The 16,349-nt window shown below is 41.8% G+C and overlaps 1 protein-coding gene across 2 annotated transcripts in view; it reads left to right on the top strand.

Annotated features, from left to right (window-relative positions):
* Nucleotides 1–16,123, top strand: part of LOC110175801 (myosin-16-like) — an 86,346-nt gene extending 70,223 nt beyond the window's left edge. For both annotated transcript variants that reach the window (XM_055150196.1, XM_020942014.2), the window contains exons 9-22: nt 100–217; nt 989–1,116; nt 2,095–2,291; nt 3,642–3,774; nt 3,929–4,145; nt 4,334–4,470; nt 5,458–5,561; nt 6,118–6,310; nt 9,184–9,387; nt 9,888–10,013; nt 11,452–11,622; nt 12,115–12,315; nt 13,680–13,826; nt 15,939–16,123. In XM_055150196.1, coding sequence (XP_055006171.1) covers nt 100–217; nt 989–1,116; nt 2,095–2,291; nt 3,642–3,774; nt 3,929–4,145; nt 4,334–4,470; nt 5,458–5,561; nt 6,118–6,310; nt 9,184–9,387; nt 9,888–10,013; nt 11,452–11,622; nt 12,115–12,315; nt 13,680–13,826; nt 15,939–16,091 — 2,229 coding nt within the window. In that variant the 3' untranslated portion in view covers nt 16,092–16,123. The remainder of the gene's footprint in view (nt 1–99; nt 218–988; nt 1,117–2,094; nt 2,292–3,641; nt 3,775–3,928; nt 4,146–4,333; nt 4,471–5,457; nt 5,562–6,117; nt 6,311–9,183; nt 9,388–9,887; nt 10,014–11,451; nt 11,623–12,114; nt 12,316–13,679; nt 13,827–15,938) is intronic.
* Nucleotides 16,124–16,349: the final 226 nt, after the last annotated feature.

Below are 16,349 nucleotides of genomic sequence, written 5' to 3'. Positions count from 1 at the left end.
TAGGACAAAACAATATTATTTCCATGCAAACAAACAGGAGGCAGAAAAAATAAAATTAAATAAAATTAAATTAAAATAATCAAATGTCTCCTGTCTCAGATGCTGTCAGACTCTCAGCTGAAGAAGATGGAGGAGCAGCTGACTGAGGCCAACAAAAGAGGAGAGGACCTGCAGAGGGCGCTGTCTGAGCTCACCGCGGCCAAGAACAGACTCACAGGTACAGCCAATGCACACAAGCTGCTGCATGCCACGTATGTCCAGTAAGTGAATTTAACCCTCTCAGGCTCAAATTCATTTTTAGTATCAGGAAAAATCTGATATTTGGGGAAAATTATAATATGGGGTAGTAATATACAATCCTGACTTTTTTATCCTTTGTGAACAAAAAAAGTATTTTGCACTTCTGGCAGGCCGTTAGCGTGGAGCCATTCTTACACAGTCTGCATCGTCCACGTTTATCAGCATGGAAGGGAGAAAAGGCTCCTGAGTAAAAAAAGCTCATAAAATATGGATGTGGAGTGAGTAGGTAATTGGAATTTAGCTGTTGCAAATCTGCAACGCCTGCCTGGAGAGGGTTAACAATGAAAAAAAAAAAGAATTATATTATAGAAATTATGTCATCTCCCTGTTCCTGTGCATAACGTCTAAAAAAGTCTTCTAGTCCATGGTTCAAATGTTTAACTGCAGATTGACATCCAAGCGGGTCAGAGTTATATGTCCAAATAGTGGACAGAATTTGCACATCATTTTGTCTAGAATTGGTCTTGGACCGACAGACACAATATAGAGATGATCTACATGTCCATAAGACGTCTAATGTTTAGTGGATAACTGAATAAATATTTTACAAATAATTGATTGGTGGATGCAATATAGGAGGACTCAAGGGCATCTGACAGACGGGGATAGAGGAGGAATGGGAGGGCATCTGACACACAGGGCTACAGGAGGATGGGAAGGCATCTGACACTCCCTTTTGCGCCTGCAGCTGATAACACAGACATGAGCCGCAGAATGGAGGAGGCGGAGGGCCGAGCCAATCAGATGAGCCGAAACAAAGCTCTGCTCCAATCACAGCTGGAGGAGCTCAGGAAGCAGCTGGACGAGGAAGTCAAGGTAAACCACTACAGAAGCAAAAAGTAACACATTCAGCCATTTTTATTATTTATGTTATGTCTTACATCTGTTGCTGCTGTTTGGAAGTAGTGACCTAACTCTGAAAAATGATGTAAACAAATAATACTCATGGTGATAATGGCACTAATTTAGGGACATACATATTTTGTGTAATCGTATGAACAAATGACTAATGCAGAGGCATTTGTGGCTCGTTATGTCAAAACTGGACTAACCAAAGCGTTAAGCATAACCACATTATTTTTGAAACTATGTAATGAAAAGTGGTGGGTTAATATATGTTTTTCCTTCTTCCCACTCCTTCACTCCTTTTTGAGAAATGTGCTTTTCTGTTGTTTATAATGTATAGTGTATGATTATTGTTTCTCTCCTGGCACAAACTCAAAATAAAAATCAATCAATAACCGGGCCTGATAATGTCACCTGTTTGTCTCCATGGTCATAGATAAGATTAAGAGTTAAGTTAAGTTCCAGGAGAAGCAGTAATATGTCCAAGGAGACAATCGGGTGGTGGACCCTGCATCAAAGAAGTTACTTAATGTAGCTTTAATGATCATACAAAGGTTTAGGTGGAATTCAAATGCCCATCCATTTTCTTCCGCTTTATCCGTGGTCCTCCAGCTCCTCCGGGGTGTTTCCAGGCCAGCACAGAGACACAGTCCCTCCAGCGTGTGCTGGTCTTTCCCTGGGGCCTCCTCCCAGTGGGACATGCCCAGAACACCTCCTGAGGAAGGCGTCCAGGAGGCACCTGGAACAGATGCTTGAGCCACCTCAACTGCTCCTCTCAACGTTAACTTTATGCATTCAGAGCATCCTAATTATTCACCATGATGATGATGACCATGATTTCTTTACTGGAGCAAGACACACTTTGCTCACATATATGACCTTTAATATTGAAAAACCTGGTTTGCGTTGTGCGAGGTGTGACTGTGACTGTGTGGTGTTTGTGTCCAGAACAAGGGCGCTCTGAGCAGTGCTCTGGCCCAGGCTCGGCAGCAGAGCGTGGGGCTGAGGGAGCAGCTGGAGGAGGAGCAGGAGAGCAGACAGGAGCTGCAGAGGCTCGTGTCCAAACTCAACACAGAGGTCACACTGTGGAGGAGCAGGCAAGAGTCAGATGCCCTGCAGCACGCCGACGAGATACAGGAAACCAGGTACCTCTCTGGACATGTCTATCCAAATGAGACAGCTAGATGGAATGTTTAAACGCAGAAAACATCTAAAAGAACTTTTTATACTATACACAGCATTACTGCTTTATACTTTGTTACAATACATTTACAAAGGTTTAATTGGTTTTCTTCCCACTAGTGTAATTTTCAATACTAAGGAATAGATTTGACACTCAGTACAGATTCCAGTACCATGATCACAGAATGTGATTTTTAGCATTAAATGGTAGTACTTTCTTTTCTATTCTCATGTGTCTTATATGTGTGTAATCCTAAATGGTCCAGCAGGTTCATAGTGTCCATGGGCTTATACTAGTCTATGTGCTCTTATACTTCAATTCAAATTCAATTCAATTCAAAAAGTATATTGTCAAATTTCCAAATGAACATATGAAATGTTTAAATCATGTTCTCACTCTGAATCAATTAAATAATAATAAAATAAAAGGAAAAGTCCAGAGTTCTTTGAGGAGACACAGATTCCTGGTTCCTGGTCACCTGGTAGTTATTGAGGGGAGAGAGTTCAGCATCCTAACAGCCTGGTGGACGAAGCTCTTAGTGAGTCTGGTGGTGCAGGAATGGAGGCTCATCTGCCTGAAATGGAATATGATAGCCAAAGAAACATTTCCATGGAAACAAGCAGGTGGAGTCAGGTTTGTGGATTTGCTAGCCTACTAACAGTAAAACAGTGTTTGATTAAAAAGTTACATACAGTGGCTTTAAAATGTCTATCCACAATTTCAGTTGAGACCATTAAACCATATAATTGAGACCATATAGTTAACAGACCTGGGCATTATCCAGCTCCCAGGCCACATACTGTACCCTTTGGTTGACTCTGACTTGCCCGTTTAAGATAATTTGGAATTACAAAATAAACATATTTTATAATTTGACCTCATGCATGGACTAAAGCTGCATTGCTTTTATTTTAGAGGTGTTTTTTTTTTTCATTGTTTAATCATAACATAAACTCTTACCAGTCTAAGCAGCTTGTCAGAACATGATACTTTACTACTATTTATATATATATATATATATATATATATATATATATATATATATATATATATATATATATATATATATATATATAAAGAAATACAAGTCATATTGTGCAAAATTGAGTTCAGCATGTTGGCCTCCACAATATTTTCTGTTTTTTCATGTGGCCCCATGGAAAAAATAATTTCCTGGTTTAGAATATATTCATTACACAAATTACACAAATGTTCAAAAACCAAAACATCTTTTTCTACATATATATATATATATTTTTAGGCAGTAAATCCAAATGGTCTTGTCAGTCCTCTGCTGTTGTGTGTGGTTCAGGAAGAAGCTGGCGCTGCGTCTGCAGGAGGCCGAGGAGGCGGTGGAGGCGACCCAGGCCAAATGCTCCTCTCTGGAGAAGACCAAGCAGAGACTGCAGGGGGAGCTGGAGGAACTGTGTGAGGAGCTCGACAAGGTACAGGGACATATCCGCTGCATTTGACCCATCCTCCAAGTGGGCCACGTGAAATTGACTCATTTGAGCTTTTAGCCATGACAGAATGTTGTTTCGGTCTACATCTTCAAAGCTCAGAATGTTCAGTTCCAACTTGTGATCTCTTGTGTTTCAGGCCAACGGCTGTGGGCAGGCTCTGGATAAGAAACAGCGCCTCCTGGAGAAGCAGCTGGGCGACTACAGGCACAAGTGCGAGGAGCTGCTGTGTGAGGTGGAGAACTGTCAGAAGGAGAGCCGCCAGCACGCCACCGAGCTCTTCAAACTCAAGAGCAGCTACGAGGAGAGCCTGGAGCAGATGGAGGCGCTCAGGAAGGAGAACAAGGCCTATCAGGGTACTACTGCACTGTCACATACATGCTCCCTGAAGATATGAGAGTCTGAGCAGCTGCAGTGTAAGAAAGAACTGTTTACCAGGATACCACAGCACACTGTCACTCAGCTCTGAGCTTTTCAGTGAATGCAATATTAACATGTTAGTAAAATGGCAGGGCTTTGTTTAACATGTGTGTTTCTGTGCCAGAGGAGATAACTGAGCTGACAGACCAGCTCTCAGATGGAGGGAAGAGCGTCCACGAGCTGCAGAAGGCCAAGAAGAAGATGGAGATGGAGAAGGAGGAGCTGCAGGCCTCTCTGGAGGAGTCTGAGGCTGCCCTCGAGGTACTACACCGAACGAGGAAGAATTTCACTTTGTCTGACAGGAGATGTGGATATTCAGTGTGTTGGTCTTTCATCTGAAATCTCTGGACCAGTGTTAAAGAATGTGTATTATGGAAAGTCCACTTTTTGGAGCTTTCTACTCACAACTCAACTCAACTTTATTTCTAGAGCACTTTAAAAACAACACAATCGACCAAAGTGCTGCACACAAAACACATAACAAACAGTGACAAATACAGTGACAGGTAAATAGTCAACCCTCAAACTGAGTTAAAAGCCAATGAGGAAAAGTGAGTTTTACAGGGTTCTCACGGTAATGGAAATCATGGAAAAGTCATGAAAATTGAAACTGACCTTTTCCATGTCATGGAATTTTATTATCTCTTTCACGTAACTACAGCGTTCTGTTAAGTTCTCATGAGACTATTCTGATTATTTCTGAACGTCTGCACCTTTTGTTTAAAAGAGACGACAATAAATGCACTGACAGGATTTTGAATGTTCAAAACTATAATCCCAAACCATAAGGTGAGTGGAAAGAGTTAACATTTCATATGTAACTCTAAACGTCTAATCACTTCTACACATGTAGGTGCCGTAAAGTCATGGAAAATTCACTTTAGCTGATGAAAAAGTCATGGAAATGTTTTTAAATTTTGTCAGTGAAAAAGAGTGTTTTTAGGAGTAACAGCAGGATATAAAATAACACAATAATTTCATTAAAGACATGTTAATATGTTGTTTAGAGTAAATGTAGCATTTTCAAAATAATAAAAGGTACCATATTGATTTAAATATAATATGTTTATAACAGACTCAAAGTAGCTCTCCATATGCCTGGAATTCTTCTACCAAGGCCCTCAGAAACATGCTCTTGTTTTAGCCAAGTCTGCTGTACCGACTCCTTCTGAATATATTCTAGTGCAGTCTTTTATATTATTGCAGATAAAAGTATGTGATGTAGAGTGTGTGGTCGTGTGTGTGCAGGCAGAGGAGAGCAAAGTGCTGCGGCTACAGCTGGAGCTTTCTCAGACCAAAGCAGATCTGGAGAGGAGGCTCCAGGAGAAAGACGAGGAGATGGAGGCAGCCAGGTACAAGAGCATGGGCTTTGGAGTGCTCCTTTAAAATGTGTCTGTCTACATCTCCAAAGCTCAAAATGCTCTGTTCCACCTTGTGATGTCATGAAGCGGTAGTTTTCAAGTTAACAGCTACTGTTTACATTTTGTTTAGTAGAGACTGATAATTCCAGGGCTGAAATTATCCAAATGATTCTATGGAGTTTAAAAACACAGTGGAGGACTTTCTATATTACCATATGACAGATAAATTCATATCACACAAATGAGACAAACTAAATCATATCTGAGTTCAAGAAACACACATATGTTCACATCACTTCTTATTGTCAACATAAAGCTTTTGTCACTTATTTACAGGTTGAAGAGTAACTTAGTAAGAGTATTGGTACACTATGTATTACTTGAGAAGGAGTAAAAGTATAGAAAACCTCTCAGAGAAGAACACTTGTATTAAAAAGTTACTTGTAAATGTAACTGAGTACACACTTCTGTAATGCTGACAATAATTACATTATTACTGCAAACTGTTTCTGTCCTTACATCTAATAACCCCCTACTGATGTAACAGAAAGAGCCAGCAGAGGGCGCTGGAGTCCCTGCAGGCCAGTCTGGATGCAGAGGTGAAAGGTCGTGTGGAGGGACAGAGGCTGAAAAAGAAGCTGGACTCTGATCTGTCCGAGCTGGAGCTACAGAACCAACTCCTCACCACAACCAACGCCGAGCTCAGCAAGAGCAGCAAGAAAGGCCAGCAGCAGATCAAGGTGAGCCTCCATACTCCTAGGGCCCCTGAGCTCTGTGTGATGAGCCTCCATACACCCAGGGCCCCGCGGAGCTCCCTGCGGTGAGCCTCCATACACCCAGGGCCCCCCGGAGCTCCCTGCGGTGAGCCTCCATACACCCAGGGCCCTCTGGAGCGTGTTTGGGGCCACTCAATGCCAAACTATGTGCTATGAAACTGATTTGTGATGTTTTCATAATCCATGATGACAGTGAGCACTCTCCCTGGACGTCCCTGCTCTCCATGTGTCATCTGTCTGAGTCTCACGTGTGAAGGAAACATGTTGCAACCATCTGGATTTTTACTAGTCATAGTTGCAATGTTGATTTATTCATGATATTTGAAAATAATATGAAAAACCTGCAGAGTAAAGACACATACACATTTTTCTCATTCTCAGTTTATGGACAGGCCTCATGTGAAGCTCAGAACCTCCAGAATTCCCTCTCTGAGCTGCAGAGGCTGCACTAGCACTGACTCATGACTGCTGCAGGAGCTGGGGTTTAGAGAGTGACCACTGAGATTGAGAAAGTGATTTTAGTCATAGGATAAACTAGACTATTGTGTACAATATTTTGTAATTAAGAAAAAATGAATAAAAGTTACATTTGTTACCAGTAAAAGCTATGTTTGATTTGAACATGTTTCCCTCATATGTGGAGACACAGTTAAGTCATGTTTACAAACCCTTCCTATAAAAGTACAGGGTGTCCCAGGAAATATGACATCATTTCACAGGCCAGTAATTTTGGCAGTTCTTGTTGAAATAACCTCAAATTTTCACAGAATGTAAAGAAACATATCGACATTTTGTATTTGATGTTTTATTTTTGTTCTGTTTTCAGGTTGAGTCGTTCACTCCCAAAGAGAAGTCATTTTGTGTCTTGGAATCTGCTGCACACACTCACCCAACACTGTGCAGTGTGCTTTGGACTTGGTGCCAAAAATGTAAAGTTGAAGGCTGTTTATGTAGGGCTTAAAGGATCTGGCTTTCCAAACTTCTTTACGGACTTCTTGGGGCTTCCCAAGAGTTTTTCACAAACTTGCTCGACCTTCTCTTCTGACGTTGATGTTGGTACCACATCCTTTAGCCTTCCTCTTTAAATTTTTGGTACCAAGTCCAAATGTGTTTACCAGTTGGTGAAGTTTTTCCAAATGTACTGATTTGCTCTAGTTAAATAAGTGGTTCTGTGATGTAAAGTGCTTTGAGTCTTGAAGGTGGAAAAGCACTGTATAAAACTGTGACCATTTAATACATATAATATTTACTTAATTATGTAAACACAGCAATGCAGTTAATTATGACCCACAAACTAGATGCCGAGGTAGCCCCCACAAGCAAACACAAGCACCCACATAACGAGGTAGTTCAAGGTAACACCAGCAAGCACCCTGGGGAGAGTCCATGTAGCGTATTTTCCGGGCTATTAGATGCTCTGGATTATAAGACGCACTGTCATTAAATGGTCTATTTTCAAACTTTTTTCACAAATAAACCTCACAGGACTTTAAAGGAAACACAACAGTGTGATGGGTGAGTGGTTTTGTTTGTTTGGTCGTTCACGGTGACTCTGGGCTTTGTTCAGTTGTGGCGTGTAGGGAGGGTGCTGTCTGGGACCAACGGATTGTCGCCGTGTTCACAGTGACTCAGTTGTTCAGTCGTGTCTAGAAGTGGCACTTGGCACTCACTTTTTTGGTTCGTTCCTCCGTTCCGTTCCTCCTCGTCGGCGTGGAGTGATAGTGTGTCTGTGGGTGTTTTTGGCTGTGCGGTCGCTGTCTGCTCCGTGTGTGTTTGCGTGTGCCTAATAGCCCGGAAAATATGGTACTGTGTCTATTATGCAAGTACAAGCGAACCTTTGTAGTTCAGAAATACTGTATTTTCTGGGATATTAAACACGCTCTTAAGCCTCTAACCGCATCAAAAAACGACGCCCCACAATCCAGAGCGCCCTATACACGAATCCACTCTGGTGTCCCAGACCCATGACCCACGACTTCAGTAAACTACAAAGCCGCACCACCCGCAGAACACACAAACACACACGGAGCAGACAGCGACCACACAGTGAAACACACCCACAGACACACTCATCACTCCACACTGACGAGGAACAGAACGGAGGAACGAACCGAAAAAGCGAGTGCAATGTGCCGCTTCTAGACACGACTGAACAACTGAGTCACTGTAAACACGCCGACAATCCGTTGGTCCCAGACACACCCTCCCTACACGCCACAACTGAACAAAGCCCAGAGTCACACAACAAACAAACAAACAAAACCACTCACCCATCACACTGTTGGGTTTCCTTTAAAGTCCAGTGCAGTTTATTTGTGGAAAAAGTTTGAAAATAGACCATGTAATGACATTGCGCCTTATAATGCAGAGCGCCTAATAGCCCGGAAAATACGGTACTTTAAAAATAACAGCAAGTTGGTGAAGTTTTTCCAAATGTTGCATTAAAGGTTGTACAGTCTTGGTTGAGTGTGTGCAGCAGATTCCAAGACACAAAATGATTTCACTTTGGGAGTGAACGGCTCAACCTGAAAACAAAACCAAAATTAAACATTAATAAATATAAAATCTTCATCTGTTTCTGAAATTAAGGTTATTTCAACAAGAACTGCTAAAATTATTGGCCTGCGGAATGATGTCAAAATTTTTGGGACACCCTGTACGTTGTTTGTTTTGGTCTTAAGTCCAAAGTGATTACGCTCTGTGTTTGTGTGTGTGTCTCAGTTGTGTTATTGCTGTGATGATCTCAGCCGTGTTTGTAGTTACACTTTTAACCACAGGAGCAAAACCTACACACAAAACCTTTTAAACAGATACTAACAGTAGGTGTACGTTCACAGGACCTACAGGCCCAGCTGGAGGAGGAGGTGCGGGCCCACGAGCAGCAGCAGGAGGAGCAGGCAGCGCTGGAGAGACGGGTCACAGTGCTGCTGGGCGAGGCGGAGGAGACGCGCGCCGCCTTGGACAGTTCTGAGAGAAACCGCAAGACTCTGGAGAACCAGGTCCAAGAGGCCAACGACAAATGCAGCCACCTCAGCACCCAGGTCAGCCCCCTAGTGGACACCCGAGGGACTTCAACACAACAACGCAGCGCAGACTGAGAGATGACAGGAGCGACAGGAGGGCAGGAGCAGTGTGGGAGGGTGGACTGGCAGGTGCAGGATGCCAGGAGCAGAAATTGAGGACAGACTGGCAGGTGCAGGACGCCAGGAGCAGGACAGGAGGACAAACCGGCAGGTGCAGGACGCCAGGATCAGCAATTGAGGACAGACTGGCAGGTGCAGGACGCCAGGAGCAGCAAAGAAGGACAGACTGGCGGGTGTCAAAGTCAAAAGTACTTTGAATACAGGGCTACTTTTGCTTGCATAGGAGTAATATTTGAGCAGGTGTATTTATACTTCTACTCAGGTACTGATACATAGTTTATATACTTTGGGCACCTCTGGTTTACTGTGACTTTGCCGTTATACTGCTCATGTGAAATCACAGTAGTCAAGTGTATTCTCATAGACACTGAAGTGCGTTCTGTTTGTCACCGGTGCAGCTCCAGAATGCCCTGAGCGTGCGGAGGAAGCTGGAGGTGGACGTCCAGACTTTGCAGCAGGAGCACGAGGAGGTCCAGGCTGAGCTGCGGGGGTCAACGGAGAAGACCAAGAAAGCTCACGCTGAGGTACAGACACGACACAACACAACACGACACGACCACAGTTTAACATCGTACACACTTACTACTAACACCTAACACTTTAAAAGGAAACATACGGAAGGAACAGTAAGAACCATAAGATTTAGATTTTTTATTCCATAAACATAACCTATTTATGTAACCACACTGAAAAAAATACAATAAAAATAAAGTAATAATAATAATAATAATAATAATAATATATGGTCATAATTAATTGCATTGCTGTGATGAAATAATGAAGCAAATATATGTCTAATATTTATATTATAAATAGTCACATTTTCATACAGGGCTTTTCCACCTTTGAGGCTCAAAGTGCTTTACATCATCACCCCAGCCTCAAATGAGTAGCTTTTATTTGTTCATTTTTTGTTTGATACCTGAGTAGCACCCACAAACAACCACAAGCACCCACAGACTATAGAGACCAAAGTAGCACCCACAAGAACCCACAAACTAGAGGCCAAGATAGCACCCACAGGCACCCACAGACTAGAGACCAGTCTGACTAGAGAGTAGCACCCATAAGAATCCACAAGTATCCACAAAATAGACGCCAAAGTAGCACCCACATGCAACCACAAGAACCCACATAACAGAGGTAAAGGTAACACCCGCAGGCACCCAGGGGAGACTCCAAGTACTGTGTCTGTTGATGCAAGTATAAGTGAAACATTGTAGTTCAGAAATACTTAAAAAATAACAGCAATGCAATTAATAACGACAATGCAAGTAATATATATTTTATTTAATTTATTTACACAAATATGACTTCTAACTTTTCAAAAATTGAGTAACAGTTACTCAGTAATTTCATGACTGTTAATCATGGATGTAAGTACATTTTACTTAAAACTGACATTCTCCCTGATAATCCAGCAGTAGAGTTTAATTAAAAAGTAATTTTTTTTCTGTGCAGATGGAAATAAAGCTTTTACTGATAACAATTGTAATGCTAATGTACTCTTCTATACAAAAACACTGGGCAGACAAATTGTTTATGTTCTATTTTGTTGTTTTCATTCTCAACATGATTCAACTTTCCTATCAGAAAGCACAATGAGCCTCACATTTGTGTTTCCAGTTTCAGTTCTGAAATTCAGTGTGTTTAAACCTAAAATGTCTCTCTCTGATCTGAATGGTCACTACGTAAACTCCAGCTCCTGCAGCATCATGGGTCAGTGCTAGTGCAGCCTTTGCAGCTCAGGGAGGGAATTCTGGAGGTTGTGAGCTTTCACGTGAGGCCTGTTCTGTCCATAAGCTGAGAATGAGACAAAAAGTTAAGGCACTGGTAACTCAGGTTCAGGTGTGATTGTGGTACCTGTAAAACTGTACAACTGTGCAATTGCAAATATGAAAAGTCAAATTTGTGTTTGTTTAATGTATAAAATAAAGGATTTGTCTCTGTTGTTGTCGTCAGCTGTCCAGAGTGAGTGAGGAGCTGCGTGTGGAGCAGGAGCACTCTCTGCATCTGGAGAGGGTGAAGAAGAGTCTGGAGGCCCAGATCAAAGACCTGACCACACGGCTGGACGAAGCTGAGCAGAGCGCTTTCAAGGGGGGCAAGAAGCTCACCCATAAACTGGAGGCCAAGGTAGCACCTGCAAGCACCCACAAACACTCACAAACTAGATGCCAAGGTAGCACCCACACGCAGCCACAAGTACCCACAGATTAGGTGCCAAGGTAGCACCCACACGCAGCCACAAGCACCCACAGACTAGAGACCAAAGTAGCACCCACAGGAACCCAGAAGCACCCAGAAACTAGAGACCAAAGTAGCACCCACAGGAACCCAGAAGCACCCAGAAACTAGAGACCAAAGTAGCACCCACAGGAACCCACACACTATACACCAAGGTAGCTCCCACAATCAGCCACAGACTAGAGGTCAAAGTAGCACCCACAAGCAACAACAAGCACCCATAGACTAGAGGCAAGGTAGCACCTACAAGCACCCACAAACTAGTGGCCAAGGTAGCACCCACAAGCACCCAGGAGAGACTTATGCAAGTACAAGTGAAACATTGTAGTTCAGAAATACTTTTATAAATCCTTGTGGTACTGCTCTTATGATCCCGTGCAGATAAAGGAGCTGGAGGCGGAGCTGGAGGCGGAGCAAGCCCGTCACTCTGACACGGTGAAGAGTCTGAGAAAGAACGAGAGGCGCCTCAAAGAGCTGCTGTTCCAGAGCGAGGAGGACCACAAGAACCAGGCCCGACTGCAGGAGCTGGTGGAGAGGCTGCAGAGCAAGATGAAGGCCTACAAGAGACAAGTGGAGGAGGCCGTACGTACTCACCATGAGACCAGACACCATGTCCACGAGATTTTCATTGACCCTCTGAAGTTGTGCCTAGAGTGATTCGTGCCTGTTTGAGCCATATTTATTCTTGTGTATTCAAGACGTTATTGGGCCTCATTCATGAATCTTTTCTTAAACACTGTTCATATCTCCCACTTTCAGAAGATGCTGAGAGACTCTGTGCCAGATTCACAAAACATTTTTAAGCATTCCTTCTTAAGTGACAGTTGTCCTAAATTCACCAACCACCAGCTACGAACAAGTCCACACTAATTTACAATTAATTTACATAGAAAATGTATATGTATTTGGGTAGAAACGCTCTCTGAACTTCAAAATGTGGCCAATATGGGTTTGGTATTATGAGGCATGAAAGTGTGAAGGAAAGAGTGACTGAGGAAGTCAGGTGGAGCGTCTACAGCTGTTTTACAATTTTAGTGGTAATTTCAAATGTCCAAAGTCACATAAACAAACTCACAGAGGAAAGATTTAAGACAGAAACTTAAGCAGAAACTTAGACAGAAAATAAGGGGGTCAAATAAGGTTTTGTTGTATTTATTGCACTTTCTGTGATCACAGACCTGCGGTAAATAGCCAGGGAGGGGGGCAGGGGTGGGGGTGCATAAGAGTGCACTCTGGTCATGGGGGGTGAGGGAGGTGATGTTGGTGTTGAGTCCAGTGCGGTGACCAGGTGCAGGGCTGTGACAGAGGCCCATGTGGAGGCATTGGGGCTGGGACAGACTGAGGCTCACTGCAGCCTGAAGAAAGTTAGACCCAACAGACACAGACTCTAGAAAACTCCTCATACATGTTATTGGGTCACACAGTCATATGTAGGGCTGCGCAGGGCAAACAGTGTTGCCCTGATGGCTTTTTATTTTGTACTTTTTGAGTGCCTCAGTTTTTTTCTACTTTGTATTTGAGACCGTTCCCTACACTGAAGAACACCAAAAGCACAAGTCTTCAGTTTTTGTTCATCCAAGTAGCACTCCTGCCCCCAAAGTTTGGCAAATGTTCATATAATTTCATATTGTCACTTAAAGCTTTTGTCACTTTAGACTTACTCATGTTGGGAAGTACAACCTTTACTCAAGTAAGACTGTAAGATTACTGTTACTTCATCAAAAATATGACTCAAGCAGGAGTAAAAAATATGCTGCTTAAAATGTACTCTGAAAAGTACAATTTATTTTAAAGGTTACTAAGTTAAGTGTAACTGAGTATTATCCACCTCTGGGAGTATACAGTAAATAATGTAACCAAATACATTCTGAACAACTATGATGCTTTCAGAAGAGCAGACCCGAGCAGGACTCAGTATGTGTGCTTTCGTTTTTGCTCGTGTGCAGGAGGAGCAGGCCAACATGAACCTGACCAAGTACAGGAAGATGGTGCACGAGCTGGACAACGCAGAGGAGCGCGCCGACATCGCAGAGTCCACCCTCACCAAGATCAGAACCAAGCGCCGAGGCAGCTTCAGCAAAGGATACTCCTCAGTAAGTCCTAAGGCGTACAAAAGATCTCAGACATGTAGTACCGCCAATGTCCACCTGAGGTCTCCATTCACTGTACGATGACAGTGAAACGATTGTTCTGATTTAAATTGCATTGTGTAACTTTTCTGGTGGTGATGTTGTTGGTTTGTCCTGGATGTTTCACAGTCTGGCTTTAAACCTTTCTATCTTCATGAAGGCCAAACCAGACCAAGTTACTAGTCAGATCTATGGACAGGTAACCCCGCTCACAGTCAGAATGCCTGTTTTTAATTCTAAAGTAGTTTCCTCATTAAACATAAAATCTGTTCACATTTTGGAGTAATCCTACATAGGGCTGGGTATTAAAAAATTGCCAATATGATACATACTTCAATAAACAGACCACAATATGATACATATTTCGATACCGTGCACTTTCCATTCAGTATATTTCAAATTGATTTGTTGCAGTTCAATAAAAAAAATAATGGCTACATTGTGGTTGTGACACTAAAAGTCTTTGTTAAACCACTTCCTGTGCAAAGTTCATATGAAACATTTTAATCATCAAAACAGTGAAAATGTCAAATGCGTAGAAACGAGTTTCCTTCCTCTGAACAAGCTTCAAAACTGTAGTGCTGTGACAAAATAATTCAGTAAAATAAACCAAAAAATATTCTTGGCGATATATATCGATACAGCAGCCCACAATATAGATAGTGTATGATCACATTAAAGGATACGATATATAAATATTTTAATATTTTTGCTTAGCCCTAATCCTACATATTTAGAGTAGAGTTGAGTAAAGGAAGCCAAAAATGCGCAGTTACTTCAAAATAATATACTAATACTATAGTTATAGTACAAAGAAGTAGTCCAACAAATGTCTTGGATCGGGGGAAGCTACTCATGAGTTAAGTTATTATAACTGGACATGATGGACAAATGGACAGAAGATGAAATCATGCATCAAATCTGGTAGAAGAAACTATTAATAAATTAATAATTTATAATATTAATGAATCCAAACATGAATGTGAAGTCATATTTGCAGGAACCGTGAAAATCATTTTATACTGTCAACATAAAACGTTTGTCACTTTTACACTTACTTTTACTCAACTAAGAGTACTGAGTATATTACTCAAGTAAAAGTACTGTTACACTGCACAGTAGATTACTCAAGTAAAAGTACTGTTACACTGTACAGTAGATTACTCAAGTAAGAGTATTGTTACAGGGTACAGTATATTACTCAAGTAAAAGTACTGTTACACTGTACAGTAGATTACTCAAGTAAAAGTACTGTTACACTGTACAGTATATTACTCAAGAAAGAATATTGTTACAGGGTACAGTATATTACTCAAGTAAAAGTACTGTTACACTGTACAGTATATTACTCAAGTAAGAATATTGTTACAGGGTACAGTATATTACTCAAGTAAAAGTACTGTTACACTGTACAGTATATTACTCAAGTAAGAATATTGTTACAGGGTACAGTATATTACTCAAGTAAAAGTACTGTTACACTGTACAGTAGATTACTCAAGTAAGAGTATTGTTACAGGGTACAGTATATTACTCAAGTAAAAGTACTGTTACACTGTACAGTAGATTACTCAAGTAAAAGTACTGTTACACTGTACAGTATATTACTCAAGTAAGAATATTGTTACAGGGTACAGTATATTACTCAAGTAAAAGTACTGTTACACTGTACAGTAGATTACTCAAGTAAAAGTACTGTTATACTGTACAGTAGATTACTCAAGTAAAAGTACTGTTACACAGTACAACATATTACTAAAGTGAAAGTTCTGTCACACTGTAGAATATATTACTCAAGTAAGAATACTGTTACACTGTGCAGTATATTACTAAGTCAAGTCAAATGATGTGAAGTTGTGTGTAGAGTAGAATTTTCTTACAAATGATTTTGTACTCCTCACCTCTGTAAACTACTGCAAGAGTAGTTGTTACATCCACATAAATGTCCGTTAGTTCACTTTTTTAGGATTACAAAGCATAACACATGTATTTGTAAAATAAAATAAATAAATAAATGAATGAATGAATGAAGTAAGTGCACAGGTATGTAATGTGTAATTGTGTTTGTGTGCGCAGGGCTACAGCACGCCGTACCCTGGGATGGTTCGCTCCAACAGCTCCGTCTGCTCTGACGGACACGGAGACAAGATCCTCAACGACGACAACGAGTCCGTCAGCTCCCTCATCCCGGCCTATCTCAACTCTCTGCAGAAACTCATGATCGACTAGAGACACCGGCCTATCCCTACTCTCTACAGACACCAGCCTATCCTACTCTCTACAGACACCAGCCTATCCCAACTCTCTACAGACACCAGCCTATCCCTACTCTCTACAGACACAGCCTATCTCCTACTCTCTACAGACACCAGCCTATCCCTACTCTCTACAGACACCAGCCTATCCCTACTCTCTACAGACACCAGCCTATCTCTACTCTCTACAGACACCAGCCTATCCCTACTCTCTACAGACACCAGCCTATCC

The sequence above is a fragment of the Boleophthalmus pectinirostris genome, unplaced genomic scaffold (assembly GCF_026225935.1).
Source record: "Boleophthalmus pectinirostris isolate CB_2022bp ecotype Guang Dong unplaced genomic scaffold, ASM2622593v1 HiC_scaffold_14, whole genome shotgun sequence".
NCBI classification, from domain to species: domain Eukaryota; kingdom Metazoa; phylum Chordata; class Actinopteri; order Gobiiformes; family Gobiidae; genus Boleophthalmus; species Boleophthalmus pectinirostris.
Note: the sequence above shows the minus strand (reverse complement) of the source record. Positions and strands in the feature narration are given on the sequence as shown.